This window comes from Salvia miltiorrhiza, unplaced genomic scaffold (genome assembly GCF_028751815.1).
Source record: "Salvia miltiorrhiza cultivar Shanhuang (shh) unplaced genomic scaffold, IMPLAD_Smil_shh fragScaff_scaffold_79, whole genome shotgun sequence".
NCBI lineage: Eukaryota > Viridiplantae > Streptophyta > Magnoliopsida > Lamiales > Lamiaceae > Salvia > Salvia miltiorrhiza.
In genome coordinates this window covers 320,333-339,910 of record NW_026651486.1, presented here as the reverse complement: position 1 = coordinate 339,910, position 19,578 = coordinate 320,333, and the positions used below count along the sequence as shown (strand labels likewise).

General features: G+C 37.4%; 1 protein-coding gene across 1 annotated transcript; it reads right to left on the bottom strand.

The window, feature by feature from the left end:
• Nucleotides 1–1,973: 1,973 nt before the first annotated feature.
• LOC131003143 (GATA transcription factor 15-like) lies at nucleotides 1,974–3,556 on the bottom strand. The gene is made up of 3 exons (XM_057929623.1): nucleotides 3,105–3,556; nucleotides 2,870–3,007; nucleotides 1,974–2,467 (listed from the first exon to the last, which is right to left on the bottom strand). The coding sequence occupies exons 1-3, from the start codon at nucleotides 3,123–3,125 to the stop codon at nucleotides 2,141–2,143; spliced, it is 486 nt and encodes a 161-aa protein (XP_057785606.1). The 5' UTR covers nucleotides 3,126–3,556; the 3' UTR covers nucleotides 1,974–2,140.
• Between the last annotated feature and the right edge of the window lie 16,022 nt (nucleotides 3,557–19,578).

Genomic DNA, 19,578 nt, shown 5'->3' with positions numbered 1-19,578 from the left:
CTTTCCTCGGCACTTGGTGGGGCATCCTCGGCACTTGGTGGGGTCTCCTCCAAGTTGATTCTCCCCATATCGGGGTGATAATCGGCGGAGAGATCGGGGCACCAATTAGGATCATAGTAGTAGGGGTTGTGTGGATCCATGCAAATTGTAGAGGAAGAAAGAAATTCAAGATGGAGAGAGTTGGAGAAGGAAGGATGTTTAATAGAAATTGTAGAGAGAAAGGGAAGAGAGGGAATTTTTAAAGAGGAGAAGAGAAATTAAAAAAAAAAAAATGGAACGGTCAAAAGACCGAGTTCCAAGAAATGCAACAGCCAAATTTTTTTCAAATTTCAAAAATTTGATTTTTTTTTTACGCGCCTAATATTCCTTCGCTCGAATATAACCCCCTTCCCCCCCCCCCTCTCCGCAACGCCTTACTCGAGTGCAACGCTCTACTTGAGTAAGGCGATCGAGTAAAGCGTTGCGGGTGCTCTTAATAAAATTATTTGTAAGGTTGGTAGGTAGGCCATTTTGCGGGTGCTCTTAATAAAATTATTTGTAAGGTTGGTAGGTAGGCCATACAAATAAGCAAGAAACCTTTATTATTGTTTTAGATTCTTGGAGGGGAACAACATTAATGCAATTTGCATTTTTAAATCTCCATTCATATGTTACCTCAAAAAAAATCTCCATTCATATTTAGCACCTCATAGGTCTTGCTCAAACATCTCCATTTTGTTTGGAAAGAGTTTTTTTTTTTTTTTTTTTTTAGCCTACTACAGAATGTTTCTTACTTATTTCGTTTCACCATGAGAGAACGAGTTTGTTCATAAACTAGTTAAAGTATTTTGTCCTTGTGTTATTTTATGATGATAGTGTTTGATTACTTTATTGTATTTGTGTTTCATTGGATTGCATAATCATTAATTAATTTCTTATCTTAGGAACTTACTCACAAGTCACAAGAGGTATGAGCCAGTTTGATAATGATTGTGTTGTGAGAAAGGAAAAATTCACAGCTGCATTCCGGCAAACTACAATTAATGTATAAAATGTGTGAACAAATTATTAAATATTGAAGAAAAGAGGAATAAAATCAATGGAATTGAAAACATTCTGTAAACTACTACCCTAAAAAACGAATAAATTTCATCGTTTGCCCCAACCCAAACTATTTAAAGAAAAATAAAACACGTTTAATCATTAAAAGACTCCAAAGTGTAATTGGTAGAGATTATGGGGGAAAAAATAGCGGCTGAATTATTTGACTTCAAAAAGAGTTTTGTCGATTGATTGAAATTAGCCATAGAGGGAATAATGAGATGTCACCTAAGATATTAATATTAGAGAAAGTGGGGAAAAAACACCAACTCTAACTAATGTGTGTAAATGTGATCTTGTTTCTTTAAGAGGTGGATTCATGGCCGAAGCGGATTTATGGACAGATGGATGTACCGTGTAAAACGATTTCAATTTTAACATGAAAAAAGTGACAATTTTTTTGGAAAAAAAAAAGTAAAAAACTTTTTATAAGTGTATATAGTTTGTTAATTAAAATGGATGCTTTGATCTTAAGAATAATTGTCACTCTAGTCAAATCAAGGCAAGTTGAAGTCCGGTTATTAAATTAAAACATCCAAACTGAAAATTTGGGAGGGAAGAATTGGGATCAAATTTGTGAGGACCAAAATGTTTTCCATTTCCCAACTTTACCCCCAACAGAAATTTTGGTCCAAACATTTTCCCTCCAACTAAACTATAGGACTCTTAAATTTTGCCAATGGATAGATAAAGAAGAAAACACAAAACAAATTTGATAGTATCATATTTTTTATTCAATTGATCCTAATACTACTAAACTAGGACTCTTAAATCTATTTCAATATTTCCTTTCTAAACTTTGAGCAATGAAAACATAGATTGAACATTCAATTTAATTCTTGACAAACATGAAACATAACTAACAAGAATCTCGAAATTCCAAAGGCCAAAACTAAGCGAATTATAAGCAAAATTAAATTAGAACAAATTTCGATATTATGCTCTCGAAGGGGTTACATTCCGAAAAAGCCCATTTGAGCCCTCTATCTCACTCTCGAAAACCAAGGGGCAAAAAAGAGGGAAGAGTTGTACAACAACTAGAGCACTAGGTTCAACACCCCTAAGCATAAACCGACCCACACGACAAAGCCATCAAGAGAAATGCAGCTTGCTCTTCCTCTCCCATTTTCCTCCTCCTATTCGTATTCGATCTTGGTCTCTGCAACGCTACGTCTCTACCAAATGCCCACAATTTCTTCTTCAAGGAATCCCCAATTTTCCCGGGGGTACTATCGCCGCTGCTGCTGGTACAACTGTTGTTGCTGCTGTGGCTCTGATGGCTAACTATATTTTTGGTAGATTTCTTGGTTTTCTTCTCCTCCTTGGCAACTCCCATTAATGCCCTCCTCTTCTTCCTGCTGCGAATTCCACATGCGTTGCAGAGCGACTGCAGGCAAAACAACAAAAAGGTTTGAATCAAGATTCAAAAAACGCACAACACACAGTGACAAGCACATGGGATGGGGCTTAACACTTCACCTACCAAAAATTTAAATCTTTTGTCACACCCTTTAGTTTAATTTAAGTTATGATATCAAAGATCTGATTTTTTTAAATGGGGGCCATAAAACAATGTTTGTCGACATACATGTGGGTCACGTGAAATGCCATTTTTACCCTTTACATCTACCCCCACAATCACGTGTGAAACGATTCGAGGGTAAAATTTAACTAAACGACTATAGCTCACCAATAGTAGCATCTATAGTCGAGACTAATCGACTACACCGCAATGTAATCAAGATACGCAAAGAGTGAAAAAAAAAGAAGAAAAAAAAAAGAGTTGTACCTTGGGCCCAGCTGGACCACCGCGCCATAGTGGGGTTTTGGAGGTACCACAATCGACACATGTCTTCACATTTGAGCCGTCAGATGAAACCCTATCGGGAGTAGGTGTTTGGCTACTCATTTCTTCACACTCCGATCCCTGCAAACACACAAAAATCAGAAATCGAAAACACGATCGTCGCATTACAATCGAGCTCAGCTCGAACACGTAGCTGAAAATAGACGCGATCACTTACTTTATCACTCAGATCCATCATTGCCTTGCACTGTGATCAAAGATCTGAAACGAATTAATGGATCAAACCGTGGAGTGACGAAGCTGATCAAACCAGAACTACGGAGATCACACCTCGGAAACGCGATGATTCGAGAAAAGTAGAGCTCGAAACGAACTTTAAGTGGCGATTAACTCTCTTAAACACCAGATCAAAATATGATCGCAAGCTACGATCGAAGTAAAAAATCTCTCTTCACTGAACTGAACTCAACTTGACCAAGCGAAACCCCAGAACTACAGCTTTCTCTCTCTACCTCTACACGCACATGTGCAGGAGAAAAGGAGGGGAGTAGGGTTTTTGAAAGGTTGGAAGTGAGGATGAATTAGGCTAGATTGAGATGAGAGGGAAAACCGACAAGCAGGAATTCTAGAGAGAGAAAGTGCGGTTTGGGGGGCGATTGTGAAAAATAATTTGTTGGAGGGTTTATATATAAGTTTATGAAAACCCTAAGGCGCGCGGGATTGCGAAATTACGGAAAGGGGTTTCATTTCCAAACATTTTTTTGTCCCCGCCAAATTCTTGCGGAAAAAGGCGCCATTGAGAATTTTCTTGTTTTCGGGAGCAGGGGCGTTTTCGTCAATTCCTTGCGAATATTTTGGTGTTTGCCGCCATTGGAAAAAAAATTTGTAGGGTTTTTAGACACGTACAAACACACTTTAGTGTGTGACCAAATTTGAACAATGTTTTGGAAAAGGATCATGGTGGCGTGCCTTGTCTCTCACTACTCATTTTTTATTTGATTTTGTAGATTTCTTATTTTACTAGTATAAGAATATTTCAGTGATATATCTTAGATAACTTTAGGAGTATCTTATACATCGAATAAATTGAATAAAAATATAATTTGACTTTTTTAAGAAAAATAATTTATACTATTACTCATGAAGAAAACTACGTATCGATATCAATCTAGTCCAAAACTCGTGAATTGATCTAATAGACTGATAATTTGATAGGATTAGAGTTGGAATTTTCTAACTCGAAAAATATTTTAATCCAAATAGCTCGAATTGAATACTCTTCAACTCGATAAATTGGCCCGAAAATAGCCTAAGCTTAATAGGATTGATTCGAAAATAAACGAGTTGACCTGATCAATTTAAAATTTTCTCAATATTTGGTTTTTAAACTTCACTACTCAATTTTAAAAGTTGGTGAAACTAAGATATTTTTCAGATGTTTGTGAACATATATTTTGATTCAATTATTCGAAAATTATACTCTTTTTTTTATTTTCTATATTTTTTTTCTAATATTTAGTATAAAGATGTTTAAATGAAAAATTAGAAAATGATATTTTTTTTTCAGAAAAATATGTGGATTATTACCTATCTAACAGTTATCGATTAATTACTATATAAGTCGATGTTGAAATGATACATATTTAATTTGGGCATTTGTTACAATTATAGAAGTTTAGATATATATTAATTATTTTTTAATATTCCCTCAGTCTCGAAAAATAATTCTATAATGGAATAAAACAAAAGTGGTTGAGTGTGTTATAAGTGAAAAAGAGGTCACACCACATGATTGATATAGATAAATAAGTTAATATATTGATGGTAATATATTGCGATGTATATAGTATTTATAAATGGAAGTATTTTTTAGGGACAAATAAAATATAAATTTCGAAATCTAATGGCTCGAAATCGAAAAATTATGATTAGTAGTGAGTATTTCTAGGGGTGAGCAAAACCGGACCAAAACCGACGGACCGGACCGAACCGATCGGTTTTTTCGGTCCGGGTCGGTTTTGGTCCATGTATTGGTCCGGTCCGGTCCTATTTTCTTGGACCGAAAATATTTCGGTTCGGTCCCGGTCCCGGGGAGGCCAAAACCGACGAAAACCGGACCGAACCGAATATATATATTTTAAATATATAATTAATATTTTTATTAATATTATTAATATTTATATTAATTTCTAATATTTTTATTAATATTTTTATTAATATATTAATATTTTTATTAATTTCTAATATTTTTATTAATTTATAATGGATTTATTAATATTTTTATTAATATTATTAATATTTTTATTAATTTTTAATATTTTAAAAATGGTCGATTTTGGACCGAACCGGACCGAGGACCGATGGCGGTTTCGGTCCGGTTTCGGTTCAGTCCTAAGGTTTCAGTTGGTCCGGTTCGGTCCAAATTTTTTTGAAAATTCGGTCCTCGGTTTCGTCGGTCCGGTCCGGTTCGGTTCGGTCCGGACCGACTGCTCACCCCTAAGTATTTCTAACACAAAAAAGTTACAACTTGAATTACTTATAACGAAATATTCCGACAACACGATAATATTAACCTAGATACTAGCGAATTGTCCCAATTGACATCCCTACCTACAGTGGGAGTGAGAATTCAGCAGAATAAACAACAACACGTAAAAATGTGCATTGTATATTACATCAAAGCATGAGTTGTTCTATTATGATCCATGCCATGTCACGATATGTTTGATAACATATATAAAATATTTTGAGGGCATTTATTTTTTAGGATTGATCTTAGTAGATAAAAATAATAAAGTTAATTCTTTGTTTATTAAGATGGATTGAAAGTTTGAAACTATGAGATATCTCACTGTAACAATAAATTTTTGTATTTTAATTTATAAAATACAAAAGTGCGTTACAAAGATAACCTAGTACATTCGTCCGTGCGGTGCACGGCGAACATAGTTTTGCATCAAAATTAAACGATGTAGCGTGTGTATCGGTTAAGCGATTATGGGTTAATGTCCAAAACCGAAGGTCTTGGGTTCGAGCCCCTGTGGCGCGGCCTTTAAATTTCTTTATTTAATCATGTTAATTTATCAAAAATAAATAAATTAAATGATGTATCAAATAAATAAAAAATAAATATTAAATATAGTTAGAATATAAGTAAAGAAACAATAGGGCCGAATGACCCTAATCAACATACAACATCAAATTTTGTCCACCATTTGAAAAAATATAAATTTTGGCCATTTTTTGTATGTCATGACTATTCTACTATTCTCCCTCTCTCCTCTCTCTTTCTCATCTCTGATCCCTCTCTCTCTCTCTCTCTCTCCAGAAACGGCAGGTTGCGCGGCTTCTCGGCTTCCGATCTCCTCGGGCAGCTGAACTGGCGGCGGCCGCCGACGATGATGAGCCGACCATCGGGGAGGATGTGGTTGGTGGTGTACCAGCAGCGCAGGGCGAGGGCGGGGTTGATCTCCTGCCAGTCGCAAGAGGCGTCAGCGGCAGCGTAGGGCTTGTAGAGTCGGCCGGCGCGATCGCCTTCGTTGTAATCGCCGGTTTGGAGGACGGTGCCGTTGGGGAGGACGGAGGTGGAGGAGCACCAGGTGTCGGCAGATCTGATCTGATCTGTAGGCGGCGGCGGCAGATCTGATCTGATGAGGCGGCGGTGGATCTGATCTGATGAGGCGGCGGCGGTGGATCTGATCTGATTGTTGCGCCGCCTCCTCCATCGGCAGATCTGAACTCCGCCTTCTTAGATTTCAGTCATTCACAGATCTGATCTGATGTGATCTGTGTTGCACGTATGGCACTATTAGTGCCATAAGTGCACACTTCCCCCTAGGGTTTAGATATTTCATTTGGGGTTTAGATTATCCATTTGGGGTTTAGATGTTCTATTTAGGGTTTAGATTATCCATTTAGGGTTTAGATGTTTCATTTAGGGTTTAAATGATGTTGTTGTTTCTGTATTTGTGTTGCACGTATGGCACTTATGGCACTAATAGTGCCATAAGTGCCAACGAAAATCCAAAATAAAACCAAGTAAAATGGTCATTTGGGCACTTATGGCACTAATAGTGCCATAAGTGCCAACGAAAATCCAAAATAAAACCAAAGTAAAATTTTGGCACTTATGGCACTAATAGTGCCATAAGTGCCTAACCCGACCCGGCACGCGACCCGCGTGCCTGATCCTACCCGGTCCGCCTCATTAAGGGTAAAAATGTCCAAATCAATAAATATGGCCAAATTTTGTGTTTTTTCAATGTGTGACCATAAATTGTGTTTTATGCTTCATTTTGGCTACTTCAAAATTTTACTCATAAGTAAATGTAAATTATTTTTTCTTAAAAAATAAAATAATCTACATCAATTACTCAGTAAAGATCCTTAATTTTATTTTATAATTTTGAAAAGTAATCATTTTTAATTTTCCATCTATTTGATGGAAAACTTTATTTTCTTCCTTAAAATTATAGAATAAACACATCATTCAAATTAAAAGAAACGAAGAAACAATAAAAAAAGAGTTTCACATCACAATATATAGTTTTAAAACATAAGCTAATCATGCATAAAATTTATTTTTTTCTAAGTTAGCTCATTACCTATGTCATCTTATTAGAAAAGCTTCAATTGATAAGTAGGAAAATAAATTATTATTAGAATTTATTAGAATACTAATAAAAGAGTTGAATAATTATTTGATACTAAATCAAAGATCTTGCATTCATCTTTAATTTAAGATATATATAGAATATTTTTTATAAATAAAATTTGATTTTTTAAAAAAATCATCAAAATATGAAAAAGAGAATATGAGAGAAAGAGAGAGAGAGAGAGAGAGAGAGTAGAAAATTGAAGAATGTGTATGATGAAAGAGAGGAGAGAGGAGAGAGAAAATATATGGGATATGGGATTTGTTGAGTTTTATAAATACCCTTTGATTGATTCTTTAATTACAATTATGTCACAAACTGTGTTTTCATATAATAAATAGATTGATAGAATTTGATAGAGTTTTGCGGGTTGCAATCTCTAGTTGATCCTCTGATTCTTCTCTTCCATTTGATTCTTGAACAATCTCGAAGGTTCTTGAAATATTTGATTTGATGATGATAAATCCAAAGGGCTTCAAGCCATGATTTTGAATTGCATGTCGAAGTTGATTTGATTTGGAGAAGAACGTTCTTAGAATTTTGTAAGAACGCCTTGAAGCTTTCGATCTTGAAGATTTGAATGCTTGATCACTTGAATATTTGAAGGCTTGATAACTTGAAGCTTTGAAGATCTTGAATTCTTGAACTCTTGAAGATTTGAAGAATGCTTGAATGCTTGAAGAATACTTGAATCCTCCACTTCTTCCACTTGTGACACTAGAGAGAATTCTTGTGCTCTTCAACATTTTCCTCCTCCAAGATGTCATTTATGAGCTCTCAACACCCCTATTTATAGATGTAGGAGGTGGGCCTCATGGGCTTTATAGGCTTTGGACCTCCATGCATGGGCCTTAGGGCTTTAGGTGTCCATGAGCCCATTAATTCATTTATATTAAATATTAATTATATATCTATTTAATTTAGGAATAAAATCCCTTTTAATAAAATAGAAAATATAATTAAATATTTAATTCATGAATTTACATGTGGCATGATTTAATTCGACGACAAATTTAATTGTCTACACTCACGACCCTTTATTATTGTTATCATTTAATCTATTATTTGCTTGATTCATGTTCTATTAAAAGAATGAGATTGAATTTTTTTTTACTATTAATAATAAAAATACTCAATCGTAAAAAGTAAAAACACCCCCTTTCAATCCAATTGCTTTCATAATATTGCAAATATCTTCAAGTAGCAACTCGTTCTCTTCACTAAGATTAACTATCACTCGAGCCACCGAGGTCGAATCCATATAAATCTCTATGGGGTTAAGCTCTTGCTCGATATATACAATATTATTGCATTTGTTATTGTCGAAAATTTAAAGTTTATTGTATGAACACCAATCATGCAATTTCATACAAAGGGGTTTACTTTGTATGAGTGAGTCTTTTTTAGCTTTAAGAGTAAAATTTCTCCAATCTCAGCTTTTGAATGAGATATGAATCAAGCAAATTATCTTAAATGATAAAAATAATCAAAAGTCTTGAAATATCCTAAAATTTCAATTCATCTAAACAAACAAAAGATTAATTTTACTATTTTTATCTATCAAGACCGATCCTTTCAAATAAACGTCCCTTAATGACCAATCCTTATTATCCTCGTGTGATTAGAATTATATTATACGTAATTTCTTTTTTAAATTTTGACATATAAGAATTCTGAATTCATACAATTTCCCCTATAAAAAAGAATTCATTCAATTTAAATCGACCAAATATCTATATATTTTTTCTCAGTTTTACTGAGTTGCTTGGCCTGTAACTATATATCTACGAGAAAATCGATCAACTATCTATATAGTATTTTTTAACAAAAAAATAAATTTCATTGCAATAAACAATTTTTAAATATTTGTTTCCTATAACTGAATTACTTCGACATTTTAGTAGAAGGCATAATACATTATTTGATAATTAAAATTAAAATGAATCTTACAGTTCCAAAAATCATCTTTGATCCAATAGTACAATCATTGTGTTATGATCACATGTTTTTCTTATATTTTTTACACATGTATAATTGTATAATTAAAAATGAAAAAAAAAAGTGATAGCTTTTTCACAAACATTAAAGTCAAGCATCAACATATAAGGATATATTAGTTCATTCCCTTTAATTTGGACATAAACAAAATATTTTTATGAAAATAATTATTTTTCATATACCACTTAATAAAATGAACATTATTATTTATTTATTAACACAACTAGAACTCGTACTGTCGTACATATGTCCTTATCACGAAGGGCCGGTCTTGCATGCGGCGGTCGCACTCCAGTGCGATGGATCCGCCCCGACTCGCGCCCGACCCGACCCGTGCCCAGATCCCAAATCCTGAATCCTAAATTATTACATTTGTTTATAATAATTATTACTTTTAATAAGCATGAAATATACATTTGTTCGCACAAATGTATACTTATATAAATATAGGTATTTACCTTCATTTAATATAAAGTATTATATTTTCTAAACCCTAAATTCTATAAACCCTGTAAACTAAACCCTAAGCCTGAACACTAAACCCTAAACCCTGTAAACTAAACCCTAAGCCTGAACACTAAACCCTAATAGGAGTATTTACTTTTAATAATCATAAGATATACATTTGGTCGCACAAATATATACTTATATTAATATAAATATTTACCTTTATTCAATAAAAAATATTATACATATCAATATACATTTATATGAACAAATGTATATATTATGTTTATTAAAAGTAACAATTATTATAAACAATTGTAATAATTAGGAGTATAGGTCAAACCCACGCGGGTCAGGGTTTCGAGTCAGGAGGGCGGGTTTGGAGCCGGGTTGACCCATTGCATACCTGTGCGACGGTCGCACCCAAGAATTGACGTATCACGAAAAAGTAAAAGAAATAAAAGGACTGTGTCATATTATGATAATATTTCTCTTCGGTAACAAATCTAGCATCAAATAATATCCTTCCATTTTAAAAATAAATTCACTAAAATTTTTATACACATATATAGATATATATCGTCGACCAAAAATGAGAGAACAATCATGTATGTACTCGATTACTTTAAGAATAAATATCCACGATCATTGGAATTCTAATCTTGATAAATTTCACTATTTACATTCAAAGTGATTTTAGGGTAAGCAGTAACCATGACGAATGAGCGGAAACTTTAGTATGACATGAGAGAATGCACGTTTACAGAATATGGATATATGAAACACAAAAACTTGGGTACAATTGATTGTATCGTATAATCAGATTGCATCTTGATATGTGCATCCTGATCTGTATCTTAATTTATATTCTGATCCGAAATCGCATCTTGGCTCGAACTGTGTAAATGATATCATTCGATTATACAAATGACACTGTTTATAATTGACATTATTCAGTTATACAAATGACATCATCTATAATTGACGCTATTCGATTATACAAATGATACTGGCTATAATTGACATTACTCGGTTATACAAATGACACTATGACATTTTAAAATGTTATAATATCATTTATATAATTGAATAGTGTCAATTATAGGCAATGTCATTCATATAACTAGGGATGGCAATGGATCCTGGACCCGATCCAGATCCGCGGATCCAGATCCTTTTTAGAGGATCTGGGCCTTGTAAAAAATGGACCCGATGGATCTGGACCGGATCTGGATCACTCCTAAGATTTGCGGATCTGGATCTGGAGCAAAAGTTTTAAGACCCAGATCCGGTCCAGATCCGGCCCGCGGATCTAGTAATATATAAAAAATATATAATTTTATTTTATTATTATTGAACTCTACTCTAAAATCTATTACCAATCTATACATCTCTTTTCCTCAATAATATATAGTTCTATTAAAGTTAATATTTTACTTATATCTTAATTTAATTTTAGTTATTATTATTATTTTTTTTTCAATGTCAAAATAGAAGACACATTGTTCCACTGTTACTAAATATTGTGCTGAAGATAGAGATGAAATTGATTTTAATGATGTTATAATTAATTTTCACCATTTTTTACATACGCAGTTACAATAAGTGTATATCTCATTATAATACTAATATATTATTTAGTACTTGATTATTATATTCTTACTTATTATGAATTTTTATAGTAATTTTTTTTACATAGATTATGATTTAGTTATTTATTTTTTAATAATTGTTGAAAGTCTAGATCAAATTCGATTTTAATTTGAGTTTATTTAAAATTTATAAATATTTTAAAAAGAAAAAAAATATGAATTTGGGTCTGGACCCGAGACCCTGTGGATCTTATGGATCTGGACCTGGATCTTATTTTTTTAGATCCAACGGATCTGGACCGGATCCGGACCTAAGTAAGAAAATGCGGATCTGGATCTGGACCATGTAGGATCCGGTCCAGATCCGGCCCATTGCCATCCCTACATATAACTGAATATTGTCATTTACGCGATTAGTGTCATTTGTATAACCGAATAGTGTCAATTATACATAGTGTAATTTACAATGTTATAGTGTCATTTATACGCAGTGTCATTTGTTTAACTGAATAGTATCAATTACAGGCAGTGTCATTTGCATAACTGAATAATTCCATTTATATGGTTCGAGTCAGAATTTGAGTTCGAGTCAGGGTGTGGGTCGAGGTGAAACTCGATTGTACGGTACAACCGATTGCACCTAAAATCAGCTCTATATGAAATTATCAAAAGTTGATAATAAAAATATTTTTATAAGCATTATAATATATATATATATATATATATATATATATAGGGGAGGGTTAAACGACATTCAAACAATTAATAAAATTTTCGCACCCCTCTAAAAGTCGAACCAAGATAAAAAAAAGTTTCTCCTCTAGATAAATATCAGCCATAATATATATTAAATCAATACCTATAAATCAATCTAAAATCACTACCGTTCCATGTATATATATTTTTAGATTTTGTTGTGGCAAAAGTAAAAAATACCTTTAAATGGGAGAAAATCAATTTATGAAAAGAGATCTGGGTCATGGAAAGAGAAAAAAAATCGATGGATCACAATAAACTTCCTAGTCAAATATCTCTATTTGTTTTGAACATAAATTATGAAAGATGACGAATTATAACTTATGCAGTTATGCATATCATTTTAATCAAATACTATCAGAATTTGAAAATATTTCGTATATTTACGCAACAAGATGTGATAATATTGAAAGTAAAAAGAAATAAGTAAAAATTCAAAGTTTCCGATAAGATTAACAGCATATACGATTTTTATAGAAATGGTTGAGGCTGCTGAGGAATCCCTCCGCCACACCAAAAAATATCGGCCAACCCACTAGAATAATATTTTATTTGTCCAAAAAATCCATTTAATTTAATTTAATTTAATTTATCGTGTACATTAATAATATTTTTTTTAAAAAAAAAACATAGTAGTTAGATTATAGATAAAATTAAATGGAGCAAATATATATTTCCCCTAGATATAGTTTGGTGACAGCAAATGAAATAGATTGGTCATGAAACCATCTTGTATCTTGGTGAGACACAGACAAAAAGGTATAGAGGACCACTGTCTTCAAATATTTTTTTGATCGGTAAAATTAAAATTTTATTAAGATAAAAAGCAAGGCACTAGGGATGCCAATCAAAACAAGAAGGAAAGATTGAAACCCTTTGAGCACCACATGGTGAAAGGGATTCTCAACTCCAAAACTTTATAGACCTCATTCCAACTCCAAAGTCTACCCTTGATCTGTAAAACAAGTCTCTCAATATCCCAAATCTTTCCTTGAAAACGACTCTCGTTTCTTTTTTCCCAAAGTGTCCAAACCGTTCCCACCCATAACGCATTTAGCAATCTTCTTCCTTTCTTCTTTTTGACAGCAGAGATGAAGGAAGTGTAATGATGGAGAGTACCTCTAGGATTTGCCGTTTTGATGTGTAACCATTGGAAGATTTGGTCCCACACCGCCGCAGCTTTCGGGCAATGAAGAAACAGATGTTCCGTCGTCTCCTCTCCAGCGACGCAGGCGTTGCATCCTCTCTCTTCCCAGCTAATTTGAATTTGTCGTCTTCTTAAGTTGTCACAGGTAGCCAAACGATTTCTAAGACATCTCCACGCTGTCACCTTGGCTTTGTGCGATGTTGGAGCCTCCCAAACCGTAGCCATCTCAGCCGGTTGAGTTTGTTGCGCCTCACTGGAAGCCGCCACCAAATCATAAGCCGACTTTGTTGAGAATTGACCGTCCGTAGTTGCCCTCCAACTCCATCCATCAGTTAAACCTGTAGAAGGGACAAAAGCAGCAACAAGTCTCAAAAGTTCCTCCACCTGTCCATTCTCTCTTTCCCTCAAAGCCCTCCTCCAATTCACCGACCACACCCACTGTTCTCCTTCCCAAAACCCACTCTCTCCGACGAGGGCTTTCTTATTCGAGCACAAGTTATACAATCTCGGGAAAGAGAACTTGAGAGGTTTGTTAACAGCCCACACGTCCTCCCAGAACATTGTATTCATCCCATCCCCGAGACTGTGTTGAAGGTGATCAATGAACCATCTATCGTCGCTTCCTCCCCCTTTCTCCACAATTTTCGCCCACCACCCCAACTGCCCACTTCTTCCCACCATCGAGCAATCCCCCTCTTCGCCCCAGACAAGTTCCCCATAAATCGATTTGATCACTCTCGCCCACAAAGCTCCCCCATCCACCAAAAATCTCCAAAGCCATTTAATTAACAGAACATGATTAAACAATTCCACATCCCGAAACCCAAGACCTCCTGTTTTCTTATTGGAACACAAGGAGCTCCATTTAAACCAGGTGATTCTTCTCGACTGAGAGTCTCCACCCCACAGAAATCTGGAGAACAAGGAATTGAGGTTCTTGAGCACAGTCTTGGGAATGAAAGCGTAGGCCAGTTGATATACCGGAATAGATTGAAGCACCGCTTTGACAAGAGTGATCCTCCCTGCCAACGAGAGAGGTCTTTTTCTCCAGCTTGCAATTTTGTTTGAGACTTTATCCACCAAGAACTTCCACTCGCTAACACCATTGCTTCGGCCTCCAATTTTGGTTCCCAAGTAAAGACACGGGAAGTAACCAATCTTGCAATGGAGAAACGAAGCCCATGTCCTCTCGACTGACACATTCACTCCCACCGTCATCAGGCTGCTCTTCGCGAAGTTGACAGCAAGACCCGAGACAAAATGAAAGAGAAGCAACAGACTTTTCAGTGATTCCACATTACGCTCATCAGCCTCTAAAATAAAGATGGTGTCATCCGCGTACTGGAGGTGTGTAATCGGCACTTCATCCTTACCAATCTTAACAGGAAACAATAACTGTCGTTCCACTGCTCTCTCAACAAGCGCATTCAACCCTTCCGCAACAATGAGGAATAAGAAGGGAGACATCGGGTCACCCTGTCTCAAGCCTCTCTCCATTTTGAAATCTCCCGTTGATGACCCGTTAACAAGGACACTTGCCGTGGCTGACTGAAGACACCCTTGAATCCATTTCCTCCAAATCCCATCGAAGTTCATTCTATCCAGCAAAGTATCCAAAAAATCCCATTGAACTGAGTCGAAAGCTTTGGCAAAGTCAATCTTAAAGAATATCCGGCTTCGTCGCTTCTTTTTTGACTCAACAACAACTTCATTCAAAATGACCGCACCATCGAGAATGAACCGCCCTTTAACGAAAGCGCTTTGATTATCAGAGATGATCGACCCCATCACCTTCGTCAGTCTCCCCGCCAAAATCTTTGCAATGATTTTATACAAGCTGGTAATGAGCGAGATTGGACGAAATTCGTTCAACGAATCAGCCCCTTCTTTCTTCGGTATTAAAACGATGAAAGAAGCATTACCTCCTTTAGGAATTTTACCGTTCGCGTGGAAGTCCTTCAAGACCTGGAGGATATCCTCCTTAACCACATTCCAAGCCGATCTCCAGAATGAAAAGTTAAAGCCATCAGGTCCTGGACTCTTATCGCCAGAGCAGCTCTAGACCGCTTCTTTAACTTCTTCGGGTTCAAAACCTCTAATCAGCCAATTTCTCTCCTCATCAGAGATTTTCCTTCTCACAAAGTCAATGGGAATAACAGGCATCTGTCTATCTTTCCGCTTGAAAAAGGTTTCAAAATGATTTCTCACCCTAGCTTTTACCTCTTCCGGTTTGGAGATCCATGAGTTATCAAAGATCAGTCCGCCTATGTCATTCTTCAACCGCCTCCCTTTAATCGCCTTATGGAAGAAGCCAGAATTCACATCTCCCTCCTTAAGCCATTTCAGTTTAGCCTTCTGTTGTAAAGTCATCTGCTTATGCTTCATCTGAAGGGAAATGAGAGCTTGGAGCTCATTTCTCCTGATAACATCCACTTCGCCTAAACAACTCTACTCGTCAAGCTCATCTTTCTGTTGTAACTCCTTCTTTAATTCGTGAATTTTAGAATCAATCTCACCAAAGGATGTACGATTCCAAACTTTTAAAGCCTCGCGAAGTTTCTTCAATTTCTCCTTAACCACGAAAAAGCTCCATCCCTGACAGTCAGTCTCCGTCCACACTTTCTTTACAACATCTTCAAAGTCCGGGTGATTCGTCCAAGCATTTAGGAACCTAAAAGGTCTTGGTCCCCAATCCTCCGTTCTAGTAGTGAGAACAATTGGGCAGTGATCCGAGATTGAACGCTGAAGACCGCGTGCAGAACTTCCTTCCCAAGTAAGCATCCAAGTTTCGTTAACAAGGAAACGATCGATCTTGCTCTTGCATTTGCCATTGGGCTTGTACCAAGTGTACTTTCGACCTTGTGTATGAATTTCCTTCAGATCGTTCCCCCTAATAAAATCCTCGAAAAACCTCGCATCCGACGCTCGAAACGTCTCCCCGCTGCCCACCCTCTCTTCTCTTCTCCTGACTGCGTTAAAATCTCCCAAAATACACACTTCGATCCGCATTCTGTTCAACAATAGAACCAATTGCATCCCAGAGAATCCTCTTTTCCTTTGATTCAGTTGGCGCATAAACATTGATAATGCAACACAAGAGACCGTCCTCCTTGTACCTACCGTTAACAACCACGGCCCCCGGTAAATCCCAAGAACTAGATGCTTCGAACACCTCCCTATTCCATAAACACGCAATTCCCCCAGCTCTCCCCTCAGAGTTCCTGATTGCCTTATCTGTGTTATTAAACCCCCACCAAGAATTACAAAAAACATCACTAAAAGTCTTCATTTTTGTCTCTTGTAAACAACAAATATCAATCTTATGCCCTCTTACAAGTTCCATAACATCTCGCTGTTTCGCAATACTCCCCAAGCCCCTAATGTTGTATGACAGTAAATTCATGGACAATTCATCTGACTCCCAGCATTATTGAAGGAAAGGAAGTTACCTTGCAACTCGATTTGGCGGACAATCACCTCTTCTTCAATCTGACTTGAAAGACCTAACTTCTTCCCAAAGTCCCAGATTTTCTGACCTGAAATTCCCCCCTCCTCTGTCAAAAGCAACCCTTTTTGTCTCTTCCCAATGTCTTCCTCCTCTGCGGCCTCCTCCTCTCTCCCATTTAGTGGTTCTATTTCAGAGATGAAACGCCCCCAATTCTCCTTCTCCCTCGCTCTATTCTTCTTTTTCCCTTTACCTTTTTTTCCTTTTGTGCATCGGTGATCAACCCTTTTGTTATTGGAAGGCAGCCTAACTTCCCCTGCTTGGGAGCCCGAAGAATCATCCTTTTCGGTCCTAGACACTCCCTCAGAATGGTTGTTTTCTTCTACAAAAACATTCACGTCGAGACTCTCACTGTTATCTTCCAGATCATCAATACCCCCTTGTAGAAGAATGGGTTCCTTTTCTCTCTTTTCTCTCACAGCAGGAACCGTGGGCAAGGAAATAGGTACCTCGCAAAGAGTGGCCTGCTCGGCCCTGCAAGAAGACTGGCTTAAAACTGCGGCAGCAATCGCATTCAAAAGCAGTCTCGAGCCTCCCAACGTTGTCTCCTCATGATTGGTAACCTCGACTGACGTATCTGCAATGGTTTGTTGCGAAGGAATCGGAGAGTTCAATTCTTGGAGAACTGAGACGTCTTGCGAAGGAATCGAAGAGTTCAATTCTTGGAGAACCGAAACGTCTCCATCTTCCACACCGATGTCATCCATCATTCCAATGGTAGCGATAGCCTGATCCATGGATTCCACTCCATCCGACCATCCTGGATCCGATTCCGATTCCGACTCGTCTAAATCCGGTTCTCCGAACAAGGACGAGAGTGGGTTATCCTGAATTTCTTCAATGCGAAGTGTGAAACTAGCTCCATCAATGCAGCACTCCACTACTTGCTCAATGGATTTGAGACCTGTAGAGATTTGGATCAAAGCTTCGTCCAATTTCTCTCTTTCTTTCGTGAGTTCGTGAATTTTCAAAACCCGCCCAAATTTTGCCGTCACCGAATCAAAGAAACGAGAGTTCCATGCATGAAGCGGGATCCCAATCCATTTCGTCCAAATAGATCGCTGCTGGTGAACATCCACGAAGTTCCATTTCCTCTTCCAAAGAAACCAGAAGTCACTCCATTCATCTAACTCCGTGAGAACTTCTTGTGTTGGCAGTTCGCAAATACTTCGGATGAGCACCAAACTTCCCCCCATCGTCGAAACTTTCAGTTTCCCGGCACATTCGCTGTTGATTTCTTCTTTGATTTCATCCCAGGAGAAATCATCTTTGATGAAACCTGTGAATGTTCCTTCAAGCCACTTTGAATCCTCCTCCGAAGTTTTGAATTGTAGCTTTTCTCTTGTGATGGGTTCTCCTTCAGAGACTCCAGTGAGAACTTCTTTAAAGGAAACTCCCGGCTTCTTCTTTGCAGAATCCAAAAAATGGAAGTAGTAGTCCGGTTTCTTTCCAATATCTCTTTTGGCGTCGAACCCCTTTTTTTCTTCATCCCTCGCCACCCTCTCAAACCTTGGTTTAAAAACTCTAATTTTGTAGCTTCCAATCCAAAGTTGATTCAACTGTTCAAGCAAACCTTCTGTATCCTCGACACCTTCGAATCGAACAAAGCCGAAAGGCTTCCCTTTTTTATCTCTCTTATTGGGACAGAAAATGTCAGTCGGAACGCGGACGGCACCAAACTTTCTTCTTAAGAAATGAAAGCTGCAATGTTCGGGGATGTTGTTGAAGAAGAAGGTGACTCTCTGTGATCTCGGAGGAGGTTTAACCTCTCCAGTGGATCGACCAGCTCCAGTCCTCCAAGTCTTCGGCTGTCTATGAAAATTATTGCTCCGTTGATACACCTCATTGCCTTCTGCTCTGGTCCTCTCGTGCCCCCTTCTCCTCACCACCCTCCAAACCTCCTCGCGACTCATGCTCTCCGGTCAAAGAAATAGAAAAAAACTCTCAACCAAGCAACTTCAAGTTACTCCACAATTAATTCAACTCAACAGCCACTGGTCAGTTGTAAAACATTCAAGGTAATCCACTATTGCAAATATCCATTCCAGTAAGCATTCATATCCAAGGAATCCGTAAACTGCCTCTATTCGAAGTGTTGTGAAATCCAGATCCCAAACTCCAAACCATACGCCATTTTCATAGTAGAGAAGAGACTACGATAAGGATGAAGGACGGCACAACGACAGAGCTTTCAACCATTACTAGATAGCTTACATTGGCGTCGGAACTTGGGTTGGCGTCGGAACTCGGCCGAGAGAGACTGCAGGCGTTGAGATAGGTGGCTGGTTGGCGAGATTCAGAGCATAGCGTCGTGACTACCGGCGTTGACCGATCTTGCGCAGAGCGGCTCCGGTGGCTGCGACTGCAGCTACGACTCTGTCTCCTAAGCGTCGGAGGTCTGCTGGGAGCCGATCTGCTGGGTGGCGGAGGAGCGGCGCCGATCGATCTGCTGGGTGGCGGAGGAAAGGCGCCGGTCTGCTGCTGCCTCAAATCTGCACGACTGCAGATCTGCTGGAATGCTGCCTCAAATCTGCACGACTGCAGATCTGCTGGAAGCCGATAAGGTGGATGGCGGCGGAGCTCTGCAGGGA